This window comes from Papio anubis, chromosome 4 (assembly GCF_008728515.1).
Source record: "Papio anubis isolate 15944 chromosome 4, Panubis1.0, whole genome shotgun sequence".
Lineage (NCBI taxonomy): Eukaryota > Metazoa > Chordata > Mammalia > Primates > Cercopithecidae > Papio > Papio anubis.
Window position 1 is genome coordinate 66,959,736 of NC_044979.1, and position 18,615 is coordinate 66,978,350.

The 18,615-nt window shown below is 37.8% G+C and overlaps 1 protein-coding gene across 8 annotated transcripts in view; it reads left to right on the forward strand.

Moving 5' to 3' along the window:
• The window catches only part of DBF4 (DBF4 zinc finger), a 38,974-nt gene that overhangs the window by 10,839 nt on the left and 9,520 nt on the right, over window positions 1–18,615 (forward strand). For 3 of the 8 annotated variants that reach the window (XM_003896365.4, XM_009203501.4, XM_021935303.2), the window contains exons 4-8: window positions 186–236; window positions 671–740; window positions 1,325–1,401; window positions 15,927–15,963; window positions 16,748–16,793. In XM_003896365.4, the coding sequence (XP_003896414.2) occupies window positions 186–236; window positions 671–740; window positions 1,325–1,401; window positions 15,927–15,963; window positions 16,748–16,793 (281 nt within the window). Of the gene's footprint in view, window positions 1–185; window positions 237–670; window positions 741–1,324; window positions 1,402–4,722; window positions 4,740–15,926; window positions 15,964–16,327; window positions 16,455–16,747; window positions 16,794–18,615 lie in introns of those variants that run through there. The other 5 variants (XM_009203499.4, XM_009203500.4, XM_021935301.2 and 2 more) reach the window with 4 other exon arrangements.

An 18,615-nucleotide genomic window follows, 5' to 3' on the forward strand; every position in this document is an offset into this window, starting at 1 on the left:
TTCCAGTGAAACCTAGCTATTTTATTTTTCATGTTGAATAGAATTACTACAAAACCAAAGAGGTCATCCCAAAAAGGAAACTTTTAAATATGAGACCCGAAAGTTCTCTTTTCTTAGCTGCTTTACCTTTTTAACCTGTTCTCCAGTTAAGCACTATGTTTTAAAATTTTCTGGTCTTTTTATAGGTGTGTTTAAGCAGAGGAAAATTATTAGTTGAAAAAGCTATCAAGGACCATGTAAGTAGGAACTGTAAAGATTCACATTGTAACATTTTGTTATTAAAAACTCCACTGGAAATTTCAGATATTCTTGAAATGTTCCTTTCCACATTTTTAGGCAAAAGCCTGAATCTCAGCATATATTTTGTTTTACAAAGTACAGAACTTAACTTTTCATGTAGAAACATCCCCATCTTGTGGCCTTTAAAAATATTACTGGAAACTTAAAACTTGCCTTATAGTTTTCATTAAGTTATTAAGAACGTGGGTATAAAGTGGGATTGATTTTAGAAATTCTATAGAAAATCTTGATGTCCTGGCTATTGTAACTCTATAGGGTCTGTTACAAATAACCACCTTAGTGACATGAAGCTTCAAATAATTGAATTTTTATTAAAATTTAGCTCATTTTAAATAATTTCCTAGAACAACTGTAAAACTTTTTTTTACAGGATTTTATTCCTTCAAATAGTATATTATCAAATGCCTTGTCATGGGGAGTAAAAATTCTTCATATTGATGGTAAGACTTTTATAATTGTTTTTTGACAATATTTGTTGTAAGTGTCCATGTCTGTCCTTTGGTTCCTGATTTTACATAGTGAAATTTTGATAGCAAGGATGTCTTAATCTGTTTCCTATTGCTTATAACAGAATACCTGAAACTGGGTAATGTACAAAGAAAAGGAATTTATTTCTTACAGTTACGGAGACTAAGAAGTCCAAGGTCATAGGGCTGCATCTGGTGAGGGCCTTCTTGCTGGTGGAGACTCTACAGAGTCTTGAGGCAGCACAGAGTATCACATGGTGAGGGGCTGAGCATGCCAGCTCAGGTCTCTCTTCTTCTTCTTATAAAGACATCAGGTCCACTCCCATGATAACCCATTAATCCATGAATCCCCTCTTAAAGGCCCCACCTCTCAGTAAATACTGTCCCATTGGGGATTAAATTTCAACATGAGATTCAGAGGAGACAGACATTCAGACCATACCATAAGGGATACATATAATTGTAATTTCTTTATCTAATTTAACTACAAGAAAATATCACTGTTTAACTCGAAGAGTAAAATTGCTAATCTTAAAACCTTCTTTCTTTTAATAAAGACATTAGATACTACATTGAACAAAAGAAAAAAGAGTTGTATTTACTCAAGAAATCAAGTACTTCAATAAGAGATGGGGTATGTCTTCTTTTTTAATTTTTAAAGTAATTTTCTAAAGTGACCAAGCTTGGTTTATTTATTTATTTATTTGCAGATTTTTCCTCCCAAGTAGAAAATATCCTAGGGGCAAGCCTGTGTATGATGTGCCTGTTTCTGTTATTCAAATAAATCATGTGTCAATTTAACTTCAGGGTTTTACTCACCAGGTAAAAGTTGTTCCTGGAAGAGTGGTATAGGTCACTTCCTCAGCCCCCTTTTGTTACTACTGTTTTGTAAGAGGTACTTTTATTCTGTAGAAAAACGCTAAAATCAGCCTATTGTGTAAACGTTCCTAATGTAAGTAATGTACTTCTTTTTGGAATATAAATATGTACTATCCTTTTCAACTTCTCTGGATGGTGGTATAACAAAATCTTGTTTTAGCATGGCTAACTGGCCTGACCTTGAAATACTTGTTAAGCAACCACATTGGTGGTTAACATTCTGTTAAACCTAATGTTCCCATTATCTTCAGTCGCTTTCATTTTCCTTGTTGCTTCTTTGAAGCATCTATACAGATTCAGGCTTTTTCCATCCTTTACAACAAATACAGTAAAACCTCCCTTGATCCCACATCCCCACCTACCTATTATCTAATCCTTATATTTCCTCATCCAACGTTCTCAGATCTCTACTTTTATACTTCCCATTCATTTTTCAACCTACAAGGTATAAAACTTCTGACCAGTTTTCCAAATCATTTTGACACTTTTTAAACCCAGTCATACTGGTTTCTCAGCTGTTGTCCATTTCTTCCTTAAACTTTTCTATTCTCTTCTAAAATATCATCTCTTAGCTTTCTCCTGGTTTCTTCATATTTCTCAGACCATTCTTTTGTGGCCTGCTTTTCCTTTGTTCAATACTTAAATGACAGGGATCTAAAAATAATGAACTGATAAGAGAGTGTATATAAAGACATGAAGCCATAGCGGGATGGCATATTTTAGAAATCTTGTATAGCATAATACAGCCTGATTGTTGAGTGTGCCAATGACAAAAGATAAAGCTGGAAAAACCAGCCTGTTAAGATTATAAAGTACCTTGCACTATATAAAGGAGTTAGATTTTTATCTTGGAGGCTTTGGAAAATCATGGGAAGATTAGAGTAACCTGATTGGATAGTCATTTTGGAAAGATCTTCTAGTTGACAGTAAAGAATGAATTATTTGGCAAGACCGGAAAATGGCTTTTGAACTGTTAAACACTTGTCTTTTGTTTTTTGTGTGTGTTTTTTTTTTTTTTGAGGCAGTCCCTCCCCGTCTGTCACACAGGCTGGAGTGTAGTGGTGCCATCTCAGCTCACTTCAACCTCCTCCTCCCGGGCTCAAGCGATCCTCCCACCTCAGCTTCCCAAGTAGCTGGGACTACAGGCATGAGCCACCATACCTGGCTAGTTTTTGTATTTTTTGTAGACGGAGTTTCGCTATGTTGCCCAGGCTGGTCTCAACTCCTGAGCTCAAGCTATCCACCCGCTTCAGCCTCCCAAAGTGCTGAGATTACAGCCATGAGCCACCACTCCCAACCCTCATTTTTTACTGAATACATTTTACAAGATGACCACTTGGTATATGCATGCCTTGTATAAGGATTCATAAAGTTTCTATGTATTTCACATTTTTAATAAATTCACATTTATATCAGAATAATTTGCAGAAAGCAACAAGGTAGTATTTAAAACTATCAATATTGTCTTATTTATGGGTTAAAAATTTAAATGACTATTTCCAAATTTTCACAAAATGTAAGTGGCTATTATATTGGACTGAGCTAAATGGCATATAAATTATCTCTACCACACTTAGCAGATTGTTTGGATTGTATATAGAAGTAAATGTTTTAAAAAATGTAAACTCATAACGACCTTTATGAACTCTGTGATTACACAAATTGTGTCTGTCTTCATATATATGTGTATATATATCTGCAATAAGTTTCATAGAACAATAGTTACCCTTCTTAATGTGATGGATATTAATATTTCTGTGGTATTTTCATTTCTTAAAAATATTGATCACAACTCTCTGAATTGACTTTATAGCCTACTGATAGGTCACAGTTTGCAGTTTAAAAAGCATTTTGGGGGTTGAGCATGGTGGCTTGGCCTCTAATCCCAGCACTTTGGGAGGCCAAGGTGGGCAGATCACATGAGGTCAGGATACCAGTATGACCAACATGGTGAAACCCCCATCTCTACTAAAAATACAAAAATGCCAGGTGTGGTGGTGCATGCCTGTAATCCCAGCTACTTGGAAGGCTGCGACAGGAGAATCACTTGAACCTGGGAGGCAGAGGTAGCAGTGAGCCAAGATCACCCCACTGCAGTCCAGCCTGGGTGACAGAGTGAGACTCCATAGCAGTGAGCCGAGATCACCCCACTGCAGTCCAGCCTGAGTGACAGAGTGAGACTCCATAGCAGTGAGCTGAGATCACCCCACTGCAGTCCAGCCTGGGGGACAGAGTGAAACTCCGTCTCTAAATAAATAGACAGATAGACAGACAGGTAGGTAGGTAGGTAGGTAGGTAGATAGATAGATAGATAGATAGATAGATAGATAGATACATAGATACATAGATAGAAAGAAAACTCCATCTCTAAATGGATGGATGGATGGGATGGATGGGATGGATGTCATGTCAGTGATCCTGAGAAATGTTCAAGGCCTGGCTTAAGGCAATAACAGTAGGGGAGGGGAAGATTTGAAAGATACTTAATTGGTTTCAGTGCCTAGTCACTGTCTTGAATCTAGTATTTACTAGATTATTAACATCATAAAGACCAAGTTTAGTCCTCATCATTCCTTCAGTAGTAACATATATTAAATGCCTGCTATGTGCCATGTAGCAGGAGCCCCCATAAAACAGAGAAGATAAAATAGCTATGAAACAGATCTTAATCTTTCTTCTAAAATAAAAATGATAAAAATACCAAATATCTTGATAGTCCAGAATCTGTATCTGGTTGAATTGATTCTCATACTGGAAATTTTTATTTTGGTATATAAGACAGGAATGTTTCTGGAAAATTTTTAGTTTGCCAAGTACTAAAACAAAACCTTTTAGTGAAATTACATTTAAGAGTCTTGAATGGACATGTATAAATTTCAAAATGTTTATTAGGTTCTCATAAATGTTGTTAGTATGTATCTTATTTAAAATGTGATAATTGGATAAATGTATTTTGCTCACTGCTTTATTTAAAGTGCTTTGAGGTTTGGGCTTTTTGTTCTTTTTTTGTTTGTTTACTCAAAACTTTTTTTGTCATTTTTTACATACATGTGCAGGAGGAATATTGGTCATTTTCTTTGATGTCTTTGTTAGGTGAGATGTTTAATCCTATTTTCATAAGATACTGATATGTGTTCCTGTTTCTATTTTCTAGAGAAGTTTTTATAGAATTGTTTTTATTTATTTAAATGTTTGGTAGAATTTACTAGCAAGGCTATCTAGCCCTGAAGTTTTTCTTTGTTGGAAGATTCTTAACTATGAATTCAATTTATTCATTAGATACAGGACAATTCAGGTTATTTTCTCTTCAGTGCATGTTGTTAGTCTGTTTTTCAAGGAATTTGTCCTTTTTTTCTTGGTTGTCAAATTGATGGGCAAAGAGTTGTTTGTAATACTCCCTTATTAACTTTGTAATGTCTATGGGGACTGTAATAATGTCTCCTCTTCCATTCCTGATAATGCTATTTTGTGTCTATTCCTTTTTTTCTTAGTCAATCTGGCTAAAGTTTTAGCAGTTATTAATGTTTTCAAGGAAACAGCCTTTAGTGGCATTGATTTTTTTTGTGTGTAGTTTTCTGTTTTCAGTTTTATTGATTTCCACTCTTACCTCTTTTCTTCTGCCTATTTTGGGTTTTTATTTCTATTTGTAGTTTCTTAGATAAAAAGCTTGAATCATTGATTTGAGACCTTTCTTTTATTTTAATGCTATAAATTTTCTTTAAGCTTTCTTTAGCTGCATCCCACACATTTTACATTGGATTTTTTTTAGAGAAGTTTTTGGTTCCCAGTAAAATTGAATGAAAGGTACAGAGATGTTTTACATACCCCTTGCCCTAACATCCCACACCAGAGTGGTACATTTGTTGTAATCAATGAACTTAACATTGACACATCATCATCATCCACAGTTCATAGTTCACATTTTGGCTTACTCTTGGTGTTGTACATTCTATGAGTTTTGACAAGTGTGGTTATGAGTTGTATCCATCATTATAGTATCATACAGAATGTTTCCACTGCCCAAAAAATCTTCCATGTTTATTCCCCCATTCCCTTAAACCCCAGATAACTACTGATGCTTTTACATTCACCATGGTTTTGCCTTTTCCACAGTGCCATGTAATTGGAATCATACAGTGTGTTTCCTTTTTTGATTGGCTTCTTTCACTTGGTAATATTCAATTAAGGTTCCTCCATGTCTTTTCATGGCTTGACAACTTTTTAAAATCTGAGTAATATTTCATTTTCTGTATGCACCACAGTTTATCCATTTACCTACTAAAGGACATCTTGGTTGCTTCCAAGTTCTGGCAGTTTTGCATAAAGCTAATATAGATATCCATGTGCAGGTTTTTTTGTGGACATGTTGTCAACTCATTTGGGTAAATAATCAAAGAGTGATTGCTGCTTCTTATGGTAAGACCAGATTTAGTTTTGTTATAATGTGCCAAACTGTCTTCCAAAGTTGTTATACCATTTTGCATTCCCACCAGCAATGAATGAGAGTTCCTGTTGCTGATAGGTAGGATTTTCATCTTTATTCAATTAAAAATATTTTAAAATTTCTCTTGTGACTTACTCATTGTCCTGTGGGGTTACTTGGAATTTTATTTGTTTCCAAATAGGAATTTTTCAGCTATCTTTCTGTTACTGATTTCTATTTTAATTCTGTTATAGCTATATAATGTGCTTTTTATTATTCGTTTTAAAAAATTTATCAGAGTTACCCAGAATATATAGACTATCTTGGTAAAGAAGAACTTGAAAAAGATGTATATTCTGCTGTGGTTGGGTATTGTTTACATGTCAGTTAGATCAGCTTGAGTGATAGCGTTGCTCATGTCTTCTGTATCCAGGATACAGAAATGTTGCTCAGGCCTTGTTCTGTCCGCTACTGAGAGAGAGGGATATTGAAATTACCAAGTAAAATTGTGGATTTGTCTAGTTTTCCTTGTAATTCTAGTACAGTTTTGAGTCATTTTGAAGCCCGTTGTTGGATATGTACACATTTAATAATCTTACGTCTTCCTGGTGAATTGACCCTTTTATCCTCTATAATGCTCTCTCTTTTGTCTTTGTTAATTCTTGTTCTGAAGTCTGCTCTCTGATGTAGGCCATTCTGGCTTTATTTTTGTTAGTATTTACATAGTACTTTTTGCAGTCTTTTGCATATTTAAAATGGACTTCTTGCAGATGTTGTCTTTTTCATCAAATTTGGCAATCTGTCTTTTAATTGGTAGTTTAAGTGATTTATACTTAATGTAATTATTGATAATGGATTTAGGTCTGCCAACTTACTGTTAGTTTTCTGTTGATGCCCTTTGTATTTTATTCCTCTGTTTCCTCCTTTCCTGCCTTCTTTCAGATTGATCTGCCAGCTTTTTTTTTTTTAATTTATTTATTATTATTATACTTTAAGTTGTAGGGTACATGTGCATAACATGCAGGTTTGTTACATATGTATACTTGTGCCATGTTGGTCTGCTGCACCCATCAACTCGTCATTTACATCAGGTATAACTCCCAATGCAATCCCTCCCCCCTCCCCCCTCTCCATGATAGGCCCCGGTGTGTGATGTTCCCCTTCCTGAGTCCAAGTGATCTCATTGTTCAGTTCCCACCTATGAGTGAGAACATGCGGTGTTTGGTTTTCTGTTCTTGTGATAGTTTGCTAAGAATGATGGTTTCCAGCTGCATCCATGTCCCTACAAAGGACGCAAACTCATCCTTTTTATGGCTGCATAGTATTCCATGGTGTATATGTGCCACATTTTCTTAATCCAATCTGTCACTGATGGACATTTGGGTTGATTCCAAGTCTTTGCTATTGTGAATAGTGCTGCAATAAACATACGTGTGCATGTGTCTTTATAGCAGCATAATTTATAATCCTTTGGGTATATCCCCAGTAATGGGATGGCTGGGTCATATGGTACATCTAGTTCTAGATCCTTGAGGAATCGCCATACTGTCTTCCATAATGGTTGAACTAGTTTACAATCCCACCAACAGTGTAAAAGTGTTCCTATTTCTCCACATCCTCTCCAGCACCTGTTGTTTCCTGACTTTTTAATGATCGCCATTCTAACTGGTGTGAGATGGTATCTCATTGTGGTTTTGATTTGCATTTCTCTGATGGCCAGTGATGGTGAGCATTTTTTCATATGTCTGTTGGCTGTATGAATGTCTTCTTTTGAGAAATGTCTGTTCATATCCTTTGCCCACTTTTTGATGGGGTTGTTTGCTTTTTTCTTGTAAATTTGTTTGAGTTCTTTGTAGGTTCTGGATATTAGCCCTTTGTCAGATGAGTAGATTGCAAAAATGTTCTCCCATTCTGTAGGTTGCCTGTTCACTCTGATGGTAGTTTCTTTTGCTGTGCAGAAGCTCTTTAGTTTAATTAGATCCCATTTGTCAATTTTAGCTTTTGCTGCCGTTGCTTTTGGTGTTTTAGACATGAAGTCTTTGCCCATGCCTATGTCCTGAATGGTACTACCTAGGTTTTCCTCTAGGATTTTTATGGTATTAGGTCTAACATTTAAGTCTCTAATCCATCTTGAATTAATTTTCGTATAAGGAGTAAGGAAAGGATCCAGTTTCAGCTTTCTACTTATGGCTAGCCAATTTTCCCAGCACCATTTATTAAATAGGGAATCCTTTCCCCATTTCTTGTTTTTCTCAGGTTTGTCAAAGATCAGATGGCTGTAGATGTGTGGTATTATTTCTGAGGACTCTGTTCTGTTCCATTGGTCTATATCTCTGTTTTGGTACCAGTACCATGCTGTTTTGGTTACTGTAGCCTTGTAGTATAGTTTGAAGTCAGGTAGCGTGATGCCTCCAGCTTTGTTCTTTTGACTTAGGATTGTCTTGGAGATGCGGGCTCTTTTTTGGTTCCATATGAACTGTAAAGCAGTTTTTTCCAATTCTGTGAAGAAACCCATTGGTAGCTTGATGGGGATGGCATTGAATCTATAAATTACCTTGGGCAGTATGGCCATTTTCACGATATTGATTCTTCCTATCCATGAGCATGGTATGTTCTTCCATTTGTTTGTGTCCTCTTTTATTTCACTGAGCAGTGGTTTGTAGTTCTCCTTGAAGAGGTCCTTTACATCCCTTGTAAGTTGGATTCCTAGGTATTTTATTCTCTTTGAAGCAATTGTGAATGGAAGTTCATTCATGATTTGGCTCTGTGTTTGACTGTTATTGGTGTATAAGAATGCTTGTGATTTTTGCACATTAATTTTGTATCCTGAGACTTTGCTGAAGTTGCTTATCAGCTTAAGGAGATTTTGGGCTGAGACAATGGGGTTTTCTAAATATACAATCATGTCATCTGCAAACAGGGACAATTTGACTTCTTCTTTTCCTAACTGAATACCCCTGATTTCTTTCTCTTGCCTAATTGCCCTAGCCAGAACTTCCAACACTATGTTGAATAGGAGTGGTGAGAGAGGGCATCCCTGTCTTGTGCCAGTTTTCAAAGGGAATTTTTCCAGTTTTTGCCCATTCAGTATGATATTGGCTGTGGGTTTGTCATAAATAGCTCTTATTATTTTGAGGTACGTTCCATCAATACCGAATTTATTGAGCGTTTTTAGCATGAAGGGCTGTTGAATTTTATCAAAAGCCTTTTCTGCATCTATTGAGATAATCATGTGGTTCTTGTCTTTGGTTCTGTTTATATGCTGGATTATGTTTATTGATTTGCGAATGTTGAACCAGCCTTGCATCCCAGGGATGAAGCCCACTTGATCATGGTGGATAAGCTTTTTGATGTGTTGTTGAATCCGGTTTGCCAGTATTTTATTGAGGATTTTTGCATCGATGTTCATCAGGGATATTGGTCTAAAATTCTCTTTTTTTTGTTGTGTCTCTGCCAGGCTTTGGTATCAGGATGATGTTGGCCTCATAAAATGAGTTAGGGAGGATTCCCTCTTTTTCTATTGATTGGAATAGTTTCAGAAGGAATGGTACCAACTCCTCCTTATACCTCTGGTAGAATTCAGCTGTGAATCCATCTGGTCCTGGACTTTTTTTGGTTGGTAGGCTATTAATTATTGCCTCAATTTCAGAGCCTACTATTGGTCTATTCAGGGATTCAACTTCTTCCTGGTTTAGTCTTGGAAGAGTGTAAGTGTCCAGGAAATTATCCATTTCTTCTAGGTTTTCCAGTTTATTTGCGTAGAGGTGTTCATAGTATTCTCTGATGGTAGTTTGTATTTCTGTGGGGTCGGTGGTGATATCCCCTTTATCATTTTTAATTGTGTCGATTTGATTCTTCTCTCTTTTCTTCTTTATTAGTCTTGCTAGTGGTCTGTCAATTTTGTTGATCTTTTCAAAAAACCAACTCCTGGATTCATTGATTTTTTGGAGGGTTTTTTGTGTCTCTGTCTCCTTCAGTTCTGCTCTGATCTTAGTTATCTCTTGCCTTCTGCTAGCTTTGGAATGTGTTTGCTCTTGCTTCTCTAGTTCTTTTAATTGCGATGTTAGAGTGTCAATTTTTGATCTTTCCTGCTTTCTCTTGTGGGCATTTAGTGCTATAAATTTCCCTCTGCACACTGCTTTAAATGTGTCCCAGAGATTCTGGTATGTTGTATCTTTGTTCTCATTGGTTTCAAAGAACATCTTTATTTCTGCCTTCCTTTCGTTATGTACCCAGTAGTCATTCAGGAGCAGGTTGTTCAGTTTCCATGTAGTTGAGCGGTTTTGATTGAGTTTCTTAGTCCTGAGTTCTAGTTTGATTGCACTGTGGTCTGAGAGACAGTTTGTTATAATTTCTGTTCTTGTACATTTGCTGAGGAGTGCTTTACTTCCAATTATATGGTCAATTTTGGAGTAAGTACGATGTGGTGCTGAGAAGAATGTATATTCTGTTGATTTGGGGTGGAGAGTTCTATAGATGTCTATTAGGTCTGCTTGCTGCAGAGATGAGTTCAATTCCTGGATATCCTTGTTAACTTTCTGTCTTGTTGATCTGTCTAATGTTGACAGTGGAGTGTTGAAGTCTCCCATTATTATTGTATGGGAGTCTAAGTCTCTTTGTAAGTCTCTAAGGACTTGCTTTATGAATCTGGGTGCTCCTGTATTGGGTGCATATATATTTAGGATAGTTAGCTCTTCCTGTTGAATTGATCCCTTTACCATTATGTAATGGCCTTCTTTGTCTCTTTTGATCTTTGATGGTTTAAAGTCTGTTTTATCAGAGACTAGTATTGCAACCCCTGCTTTTTTTTGTTCTCCATTTGCTTGGTAAATCTTCCTCCATCCCTTTATTTTGAGCCTATGTAAGTCTCTGCGTGTGAGATGGGTCTCCTGAATACAGCAGACTGATGGGTCTTGACTCTTTATCCAGTTTGCCAGTCTGTGTCTTTTAATTGGAGCATTTAGTCCATTTACATTTAAGGTTAAGATTGTTATGTGTGAACTTGATCCTGCCATTATGATATTAACTGGTGATTTTGCTCGTTAGTTGATGCAGTTTCTTCCTAGCCTCGATGGTCTTTACATTTTGGCATGTTTTTGCAATGGCTGGTACCGGTTGTTCCTTTCCATGTTGAGTGCTTCCTTCAGGGTCTCTTGTAAGGCAGGCCTAGTGGTGACAAAATCTCTAAGCATTTGCTTATCTGTAAAGGATTTTATTTCTCCTTCACTTATGAAACTTAGTTTGGCTGGATATGAAATTCTGGGTTTAAAATTCTTTTCTTTAAGAATGTTGAATATTGGCCCCCACTCTCTTCTGGCTTGGAGAGTTTCTGCCGAGAGATCTGCTGTGAGTCTGATGGGCTTCCCTTTGTGGGTAACCCGACCTTTCTCTCTGGCTGCCCTTAAGATTTTTTCCTTCATTTCAACTTTGGTGAATCTGGCAATTATGTGTCTTGGAGTTGCTCTTCTCGAGGAGTATCTTTGTGGCGTTCTCTGTATTTCCTGGATTTGAATGTTGGCCTGCCCTACTAGGTTGGGGAAGTTCTCCTGGATGATATCCTGAAGAGTGTTTTCCAACTTGGTTCCATTTTCCCCCTCACTTTCAGGCACCCCAATCAGACGTAAATTTGGTCTTTTTACATAATCCCATACTTCTTGCAGGCTTTGTTCATTTCTTTTTCTTCTTTTTTCTTTTGGTTTCTCTTCTCGCTTCATTTCATTCATTTGATCCTCAATCGCTGATACTCTTTCTTCCAGTTGATCGAGTCGGTTACTGAAGCTTGTGCATTTGTCACGTATTTCTCGTGTCATGGTTTTCATCTCTTTCATTTCGTTTATGACCTTCTCTGCATTAATTACTCTAGCCGTCAATTCTTCCACTTTTTTTTCAAGATTTTTAGTTTCTTTGCGCTGGGTACGTAATTCCTCCTTTAGCTCTGAGAAATTTGATGGACTGAAGCCTTCTTCTCTCATCTCGTCAAAGTCATTCTCCGTCCAGCTTTGATCCGTTGCTGGCGATGAGCTGCGCTCCTTTGCCGGGGGAGATGTGCTCTTATTTTTTGAATTTCCAGCTTTTCTGCCCTGCTTTTTCCCCATCTTTGTGGTTTTATCTGCCTCTGGTCTTTGATGATGGTGATGTACTGATGGGGTTTTGGTGTAGGTGTCCTTCCTGTTTGATAGTTTTCCTTCTAACAGTCAGGACCCTCAGCTTTAGGTCTGTTGGAGATTGCTTGAGGTCCACTCCTGACCCTGTTTGCCTGGGTATCAGCAGCAGAGGCTGCAGAAGATAGAATATTTCTGAACAGCGAGTGTACCTGTCTGATTCTTGCTTTGGAAGCTTCTTCTCAGGGGTGTACTCCACCCTGTGAGGTGTGGGGTGTCAGACTGCCCCTAGTGGGGGATGTCTCCCAGTTAGGCTACTCAGGGGTCAGGGACCCACTTGAGCAGGCAGTCTGTCCGTTCTCAGATCTCAGCCTCCGTGTTGGGAGATCCACTGCTCTCTTCAAAGCTGTCAGACAGAGTCGTTTGCGTCTGCAGAGGTTTCTGCTGCTTTGTTGTTGTTGTTGTTGTTGTTGTGTAGCTGTGCCCTGTCCCCAGAGGTGGAGTCTACAGAGACAGGCAGGTTTCCTTGAGCTGCTGTGAGCTCCACCCAGTTGGAGCTTCCCAGCAGCTTTGTTTACCTACTTAAGCCTCAGCAATGGCGGGCGCCCCTCCCCCAGCCTCGCTGCTGCCTTGCCGGTAGATCACAGACTGCTGTGCTAGCAATGAGGGAGGCTCCGTGGGCGTGGGACCCTCCCGGCCAGGTGTGGGATATGATCTCCTGGTGTGCCTGTTTGCTTAAAGCGCAATATTGGGGTGGGAGTTACCCGATTTTCCAGGTGTTGTGTGTCTCAGTTCCCCTGGCTAGGAAAAGGGATTCCCTTCCCCCTTGCGCTTCCCAGGTGAGGCGATGCCTCGCCCTGCTTCAGCTCTCACTGGTCGGGCTGCAGCAGCTGACCAGCACCGATCGTCCGGCACTCCCCAGTGAGATGAACCCAGTACCTCAGTTGAAAATGCAGAAATCACCGGTCTTCTGTGTCGCTGGCGCTGGGAGTTGGAGACTGGAGCTGTTCCTATTCGGCCATCTTGCTCCGCCCTGATCTGCCAGCTTTTTAACTCTCTTCATTTTTGTTTTTATTTTAGTGCTGCTATAGGATTTACGATATACATGCATAACTTTTCGCAGTCTATCTTGAATTAACATTTACCTTCTTCAAATAAGATGTAGAAGCCTTAAAATATTCAAGCCATTTTACCTTCCCCACCAACCTTTGTGTCCTAATGTGTATTACATCTTATAATGAAAATGTCACCAGACAATGTTAAACTTTTTGCTTGAAAAAGTCATATTTTAGGGTTGGGCCTGGTGGCTCACACCTGTAATCCCAGCACTTTGGGAGGGCAAGGTGAGTGGATCACTTTAGCTCAGAAGTTCGAGACCAGCCTGGGCAACATGGCATAACCCCATCTCTACAAAAAAATATATAAAAATTAGCCAGGCATGGTGGCATGTGCCTGTAGTCCCACCTGCTTAGGAGGCTGAGGTGGCATGATGGCCTGAGCCCGAGAGGCGGAGGTTGCTGTAATGCGAGAACACGCCACTGCTTGCGACAGAGCAAGACCCTGTCTCTGGGGAAAAAAAAGAAAAATAAAGTTGCGTTTTAAAGAAAGTAACAGGAGAAAAATAGTCCTATTAACCCAGATGTTAACCTTTCCATTACTCTTCCTTCCTGAAATTACAGGTTTTCTTCGGATATATCCCTTTAGCCTGAAGAACTTACTTTAGCATGTTTTAGAGCAAATCTGATGGCACAAGGAATTCTCTTAGATATCCTTCATGTGATCATGTCTTTACTGGAAAAAGAATAATGAATTGAAAGTTCTTTATCTCAGCACCTTACTCCGATCCTAAAACTGTCTTCTGGTCTCCATGGATTCTGATGAGAAATCTGTGGTCATTCAAATTGGTGTTCACTTATACGTACTGTATCATTTTTCTCTGGCTGCTTTTAAGACTTTTTTCTTTACCTTTGGTTTCAGAAGTTCGATTGTGCCTACACTTGGTTCACTGAGCTTATTGATTGTGTAAATTTTCACAATATTTCACAATATTGCATAAAGCTAATATAGATATCCATGTGCAGGTTTTTTGTGGACATGTTGTCAACTCATTTGGGTAAATAACCAAAGAGTATGATTGCTTCTTCTTACGGTAAGACCAGGTTTAGTTTTAGGACTTATTGATTGGAAAGTTTTCAGCTATTACTTTGTTAATTTTTTTCCTTCACCAAACTCTCCCCTCTTTTTCCACCATTCCAGTTGACAATAAAGTTAGACATCTTGATGTTATTCCATAGGTCCCTGTGGCTCTGTTCCTTTTTTTCTTAGTCGTTTTTGTTTCCTCTTTTCTTACAATTGGAGATTTCTATTAATTTGTCTTGAAGTTCACTAATACTTAATTGTGTCATCTATGTTCTGCTATTGAGCCTATCCAGTGAATTTTGTATCTCACTCAGATAGTATATTTTTCAGTCCTATTATTTCTGTTTGGTTCTTATTTTTAGTTTTTCTGCTGAGAACTTGTCTCTTTCCATTCATCTTAAGTGTGTTTACCTTTACTTTTAAAGTCTTTTTCTGATAATTAAAGTATCAGGAACATATTGGGGTTGGCATCTGAATGTCCTTTTCTCTCAAAAATTGATAATGTTTTTTCTGGTTTTTTACATGTCAAATTTAAGTTTTGACTGTATACTGGACATTCTAAATGTTGTGTAGGCTCTATATCTATTCTAATAGTCTGGAGAATGCTGATTTTGTTTCTGCCATTGTTTTAGCAGACAGTTATCCCAGTTTTGTTCAAACTGTTCTGTCTTGATTATTGTGGGTGGGGTGGATCTAATTAATCTCAGTTTCAATTTTCAAAGCCTTTGCTATGCTGTGTTGGGTCTCTCCTTAGCATGTGCAACTTGGAGGTAAGCCCTGCACTTGCATGGATTTATACAGGGAATTAGAGATCGCTTTCTCTAACTTGCTCTTTTCATGAATCAATCTCTAGCTCACAGTGGCCTCTTTCCCAGGTCTTCTAGTCAGAAAGTGAGCGTTTCTCAGTGTTAGCTTAAGCTTGTTCTACCTTTACAATCTCAGCTTCCTTATTGGGACCCACCCTCAGGGTAGAACTGTGGGAGAAAAGAAAATAATATAGGGATTCTCTTGGTATTTTTGGACCACTTGAACCTCATTCCTGGTTTTTCCAGCCAGAAAGATAGGAGTTTTAGCTGCTGGCTCTGCCACTGCTGCTAACTCCATGACTGAAGGTTCCAGTTTGGACTTCCTTCCACAATCTGCCTGCTTATTTTACTTTTCATTCTTCAGGTGGTCGCTTATTCAGTGTTGTCCAGAATTTCTAGCTGTAATCAGTAGAGTTGATTATCCATCTTGGACATATTGAATCTTTGCCTAAATTGACAGACTAATAAATGTTGACTAATTGCTTTATTCACTCTAACACAAATATTTTACTGAATAAAGGCATAAAAATAACATGACTTTAAAAAAAAAATTTCATTAACTACCTTTTCATTATTGGTTGATTTCTTTTTATGAAGTCAAGATCAGTTATAGCTAGAATGCAAGATACTTATTGAGTGTATTGTAAAACATTTAAAAACTAGTTTTATTTAACAAAGAGTAATCCTTCTTTGATATAGTACTTTTCCGCATGATTTTTTTTTATCTTGAAGATATTGAGCAATTGCAGTTGCTGTTTTAACTGTACTTTCAAAGCCAATCTTCACTATGTGTATATATATATTTTTTTAGGGGAAAAGAGTTGGTGCTGGTGCACAAAAAACAAGAAGTAAGTATTTTGATATCTTTAAGTGTATTTGGTTTGCATTTGAAAAATCATAAAAGATCTTCTAAAATCATGTAAACCACCCTCTAAATGACTTGTTCACAACTTTCTTGGTCTTTATAGAACATAGATCCTTGTTGAAGTTTGGTGAAGCCTGTGGACCGCATTCTCAGAATAATGTTTTTTTAAAACGTTTCTTTTAAAGATCACTAGACTACCAAGAAAATGAATTACATTAAAATGTAGTTACCAAAATAGTTTTTAATTATGAAATAGTGATAACTTGCTTTTTATTACACAGAACAGGTTCTAGCAGTGAATCTAATTGCTGTCATTTTGAATTGATAAGCGTAAACAATGCTGTGAGATATCTACTCAAGCAATTCATAACTGATGAAAGTCTGTGCTGTTTCTATTAGCATCAAAGTCGCAGGTACTGCAAATACTGTGATGCTACATTTATAATTGGAGGAAATGCTAAATTGCAGTTTGAGGTTAGTGAAAACAATAGTGTAGTTTTTCTCCTGTTCTAATTTATGACCCTCCTGAATCCTATTCATTTGAGGGTTCCATTCAGTTTAAGAATCTCAGAATATAGAGAGAGAGCTTCTGTTATTTTTGGAAATGAGGTGGTAATGGAAGTACCTCATCTGAGGCTTAAAACTTTAAAGTGGATACATGGTTTTTTGTTTGGGGGGTTTTGTTTTGTTTTGCCATAGTAGTTTTATTTAAAAAAAAAAAAAATCCTGGATTTGCAAGTATCTAATATGTTTTCTATGTTCTCAAGCAGGAAGACTGAAAAAGCCTTTTGTAAAGGTGGAAGATACGAGCCAGTAAGTATCTAAGTCCAATCTGTATGATTTAAGTGCAGTACTAAAGGGGAAAATCACCTAAATAATTAGGCTAGCTCGATTAGTACTGTTAGGTTCCTTTGTGTTTGATTATATTATGCTAACGTGCTTGCGGCACAAGTTAATGAAAGTAACATTAATTCATTTATGCTCAAGGACTAAATTTAGTTTCAGTATGTTGTAGATATCCCTGAAATAGCTGGTTTAGAAAAATCATGACACTATTTTTTAGTATTTAAATTATTCTCTGGCTAAATGCAGTACCAGATGATTTAGAACTACTGAAAGATTACGCCTACATTTGCAAAAAAAGAAATTATTAGATGCTATTTAGAAATAGAAAATCTAAGTATAACATCTCACGTGGTTGATTTCCAAAACTCACTCTGAAGTACTGTAGGGTAGTCTTTTTGTTGTTGTTTGTTTTGATTTTTTGAGATGGAGTCTTGCTCTGTCACCCAGGCTAGAGTGCAGTGGCACAGTCTTGGCTTACTGCAACATTCACCCCACCCCCGGTTCAAGCAATTCTCCTGCCTCAGCCTCCCAAGTAGCTGGGATTGCAGGTGTACGCCACCATGCCCAGCTGATTTTTGTATTTTTAGTAGAGATGAGGTTTAACCATATTGGCCAGGCTAGTCTCTAACTCTTGACCTCAAGTGATCCTCCTGCCTCAGCCTCCTGAAGTGCGGGGATTACAGGCGTGAGCCACTGCGCCCAGCCATGTGGGATAATCTTAATGAAGACCTCAGATATAAATAGGCCTGCCATGAGAGAATTAGATTACTTTCTTTTTTCTTTCTACTTACTAATTTAGACATGTGTGGTTAATTCTCTTGGGTATTCACACTGAGGTGACAAAAGTGTATTAAAAACTGCTTTTTATGAAATGTGTTCCTGTGAAGAAAAAAGTGCAATTCAAAAAGAGGCCTAGAAAAGACACTAGTATACGAACGGATAGCCCATGTTCATGAATTGGAAGACATAATATTGTTAAGATGTTAATGCCACCCAAAGTGATCTACAGATTCAGTGCAATACCTATCAAAATTTCAATGATGGTTTTTGCAGAAATAGTAAAAATGTATCCTAGAATTCATACGGGACTGTAACAGATGCAGGATACCTGAGACAGTCATTAAAAAGAACAACAAAGGCCAGGCATGGTGGCTTACGCCTGTAATCCTACCACTTTGGGAGGCCGAGGCGGGCAGATCGAGACCATCCTGGCTAATACGGTGAAACCCCGTCCCCCATCTCTACTAAAAATACAAAATATTAGCTGGGCGTGGTGACAGGCGCCTATAGTCCCACCTACTCAGGAGGCCGAGGCAGGAGAATGGCATGAACCCTGGAGGCAGAGCTTGCAGTGAGCCAAGATCACGCCACTACCCTCCAGCCTGGGGGACAGAGTGAGACTCCGTCTCAAAAAAAAAAAAAAAGAACAACAAAATAAGAGGTCTCTCACTTCCTGATTTCAAAACTTACTGTAGTGCTACAGAAATCAGAACAATTTGGTATTAGAATAAAGACATAAACCAATGGAATAGAATAGAAAGCCTAGAAATAAACCATCACACGTATGGCCAAATGATTTTCAACAAGGGTATGAAGATCATTTAATGCAGAAAGGACAACATTTTTAACAGCGTTGAGAAAACTAGATATACACATGCAAAAGAATGGCATTAGGCTCCTACCTTACATCATATTCAAAAGTTAACTCAAAATGGACCAAAGACCTAAAATAGTAAAACTCTTGGAGAGAACATAGGGGAAAAGCTTCATGACATTGGATTTGCAGTGC